Consider the following 2,726-nt stretch of genomic DNA (forward strand, 5'->3'; position numbering starts at 1 on the left):
ACTAACTAACTAACTAACTAACTAACTAACTAACTAACTAACTAACTAACTAACTAACTAACTAACTAACTAACGACTACCCGTGTGTGTTGAACACGTTTAACCTTTGACCCTGACCCACCCTAACCTCCCAGTCTGACAGCTGAAGGTAGCTTCAGCAGATTAAAGCTCCACAAAATGTGCAGCGTGGAGCCACGACGGCGGATTAACCAACCCTAATAATTAGGACCAGTCTGCAGATGAAAACAGGAGGAACAGCTCTCTGAGAAAAAACTCTGAATTTCTGAGATTAATTTCAGAAATTTTCGAGAAAAAACAAGGAAATTCTCTGAGCCCCAACAGTCGTAAATTAGCGAGGAAAAAAAAATCAATATTCCCTAATTAAAGGAGCAATTTGCGACATTTAAACTGCATATTTTCTGACATGATAAAGTCATAAATTTACCAGAAAAAACTTGTAAATTTATGAGAAGAAAAACTGAATTTTCAGGAATGGTTAAAGGGAGATTCATACGATTCCACCTGTTTTCACATCTTTAATCTGCTCCAGTTTGAAAACCAAAACACAGACTTCAAACCTGGACTACATTATTCTACACTGACTGCAGAATGTTTAAAACAAAGTGTGAAACATATATTTGATTTGTGAAGTATGTGGTGATTTCAGCAGTTTTTCTCTGAGATTTGCTCCTCCTTTTCTTCATCTGTAAAGTGGACCTAGTACACCATCGTAGTGGAGCAGTTCTATTTCAAAATCTATAACTTGCTAAATCTTTATTCTAAGCTGTGGTGTAATCAGTCCAGGTCTGAAAACTGGATCTGATGAAAGTGACATGAAAAGAGGAATAAACTCTTCTGTGTGGTCCCAGGTCCTGCTCCCTGTTGGAGTATTATGCAGGGTGAGTCTGTGTGCTCGCTGCCGCTGTTTGTCCTCTGTGAGGGAAGAAGACCCTCCCTCACATCGTCAGGAGGGTCTCAGAACTTTGCAGAGACACTGCCTACAGAGATGAGCGAGAGGATCTTCGGGGAGCTGGACACAGAGAGCCTCTGCAGCGCCTCGCAGACCTGCAGACTGTGGAACCACATCATCGAGCAGAGCCAGCAGCTGTGGAGGCAGCAGTGTCTGCTCGTACGGGCCGTCTGTCACAGGGAGGTGGACCGGGACCGGAGGGACGGCTTCTCCTGGAAGGTGAAGCTGGACCTGAAGACTGAGAGTCTCAAAATGTTTCATTTAGTCAAACTGGTTCAAAGTATATGTGAGAAACAGATCTGATAAAAACTCTACTTTAAAACAAGCTGACATCATCAGACAGGAAGTTAGGATGGTGTGACATCATCAGACAGGAAGTTAGGATGGTGTGACATCATCAGACAGGAAGTTAGGATGGTGTGACATCATCAGACAGGAAGTTAAAATGTGACATCATCAGACAGGAAGTTAAAATGTGACATCATCAGACAGGAAGTTAAAATGTGACATCATCAGACAGGAAGTTGAAGCTGTGTGTGTCTCAGGTGACCCTGGTGAGGAACTACACTCGGAGCTGTGTGAAGGCAGACTGGCTGAGAGGACGGTACAGCGACGTGCAGTCAGCTGACCAGCTGCTGGGGAGGACYATGGTGCCGCTGGACCCTGAGACGTGGGGCGAGATCCTGCAGGCGGAGCTGGACCGGTGACTGAGTCACGCTTCAGCCTCTTCTTCACTCTTCTTCTAAGACAAGAACAAATGTAGATAAAAATGTAACGATGGAAACAATCTGTCAAATGTTTCATGTAAATAGAGCTGCAATAAAACCTGCTTTATAAAAACACAACAAGGTCCTGGTGCTCAGGAAAGTTCTTTAATGTTCTGACCCGGTATTTAAAAGACTCACAAACTGACAGAAAAGATTGAATATTTCAGTGAAAAAGTTTATTTATTGTTTTTACCATAAAGATCTTCATCTCCCTCCTCTTCATCAGCTCTGTACCGCTGAGAGGAAGAGGAGGATCTTCATCTTCCTCTCAGCGGTACAGAGCTGATGAAGAGGAGGGAGATGAAGAGGGCGGAAGTTATTTTATTTGTAAATGAATGAAAGCTGTCGGAGGAAATATTCCGCAGTAAAATTAAACATTTTGAAACCGTCCAACCCTGGTCTTTTATTGTGAAAGTCTGTCCCGGAAGCAGAGGTCTCTCCTCAGCACCAGCTCGGCCCCTCCCCCTCCCTCAGGTGAGACAGCAGCATCTCGGGAACATCATGGACGACGTCCCGCCGATCATCAACATCTCCGTGTCCCTCCGGATCCAGCCCAACGACGGACCCGTTTTCTTCAAGGTGGACGGGACCCGCTTCGGCCAGACCCGGACCATCAAGCTGCTGACCGGATCCAAGTACCGGATCGAGGTGGCCGTCAAGCCCGGAACAGTGGAGGCCACGTAAGTAGAACCTTCAGTTCCGAACCGGTCGTGGCGTGGACGTGTGGTGGACAGGTGAGACCCGCGCGCTGAGCGGGACATCAGAGCGCGCGGCCTCCCGGTCCTCCCGGTCCTCCTCTGCAGGCCGCATCCGAACAGGGCCGCGCTGAGAACGGTTAAAGGTCCAGGACTGTGGTTCTGTTTGTAAAGTTACAGTCAAACATTAACACCAATATTTGTGTTTTATTTAACCTTTTATAAGAAAACAGGTTTATTTTTAAAGTCAGTTTATAAACATATGATTCATACATTTATAAATGTCAGTTTATT

General features: G+C 45.4%; 2 protein-coding genes across 3 annotated transcripts in view; both read left to right on the forward strand.

Annotated features, from left to right (window-relative positions):
* Window positions 1-869: 869 nt before the first annotated feature.
* fbxo48 (F-box protein 48) lies at window positions 870-1,818 on the forward strand (the record flags this gene model as incomplete). The annotated part of the gene is given in 2 exon segments (XM_014032071.1): window positions 870-1,189; window positions 1,516-1,818. Coding segments are annotated over 2 exon segments (459 nt in total). The 3' UTR covers window positions 1,678-1,818.
* A 193-nt stretch (window positions 1,819-2,011) lies between these two features.
* Window positions 2,012-2,726, forward strand: part of cnrip1a (cannabinoid receptor interacting protein 1a) — a 2,064-nt gene continuing 1,349 nt past the window's right edge. The window contains exon 1 of one of the 2 annotated variants that reach the window (XM_014032075.1): window positions 2,012-2,417. In XM_014032075.1, the coding sequence (XP_013887529.1) occupies window positions 2,239-2,417 (179 nt within the window). In that variant the 5' untranslated portion in view covers window positions 2,012-2,238. The remainder of the gene's footprint in view (window positions 2,418-2,726) is intronic. The other variant, XM_014032074.1, reaches the window with a different exon arrangement.

The sequence above is a fragment of the Austrofundulus limnaeus genome, unplaced genomic scaffold (genome assembly GCF_001266775.1).
Source record: "Austrofundulus limnaeus strain Quisiro unplaced genomic scaffold, Austrofundulus_limnaeus-1.0 Scaffold1372, whole genome shotgun sequence".
Classification (NCBI taxonomy): domain Eukaryota; kingdom Metazoa; phylum Chordata; class Actinopteri; order Cyprinodontiformes; family Rivulidae; genus Austrofundulus; species Austrofundulus limnaeus.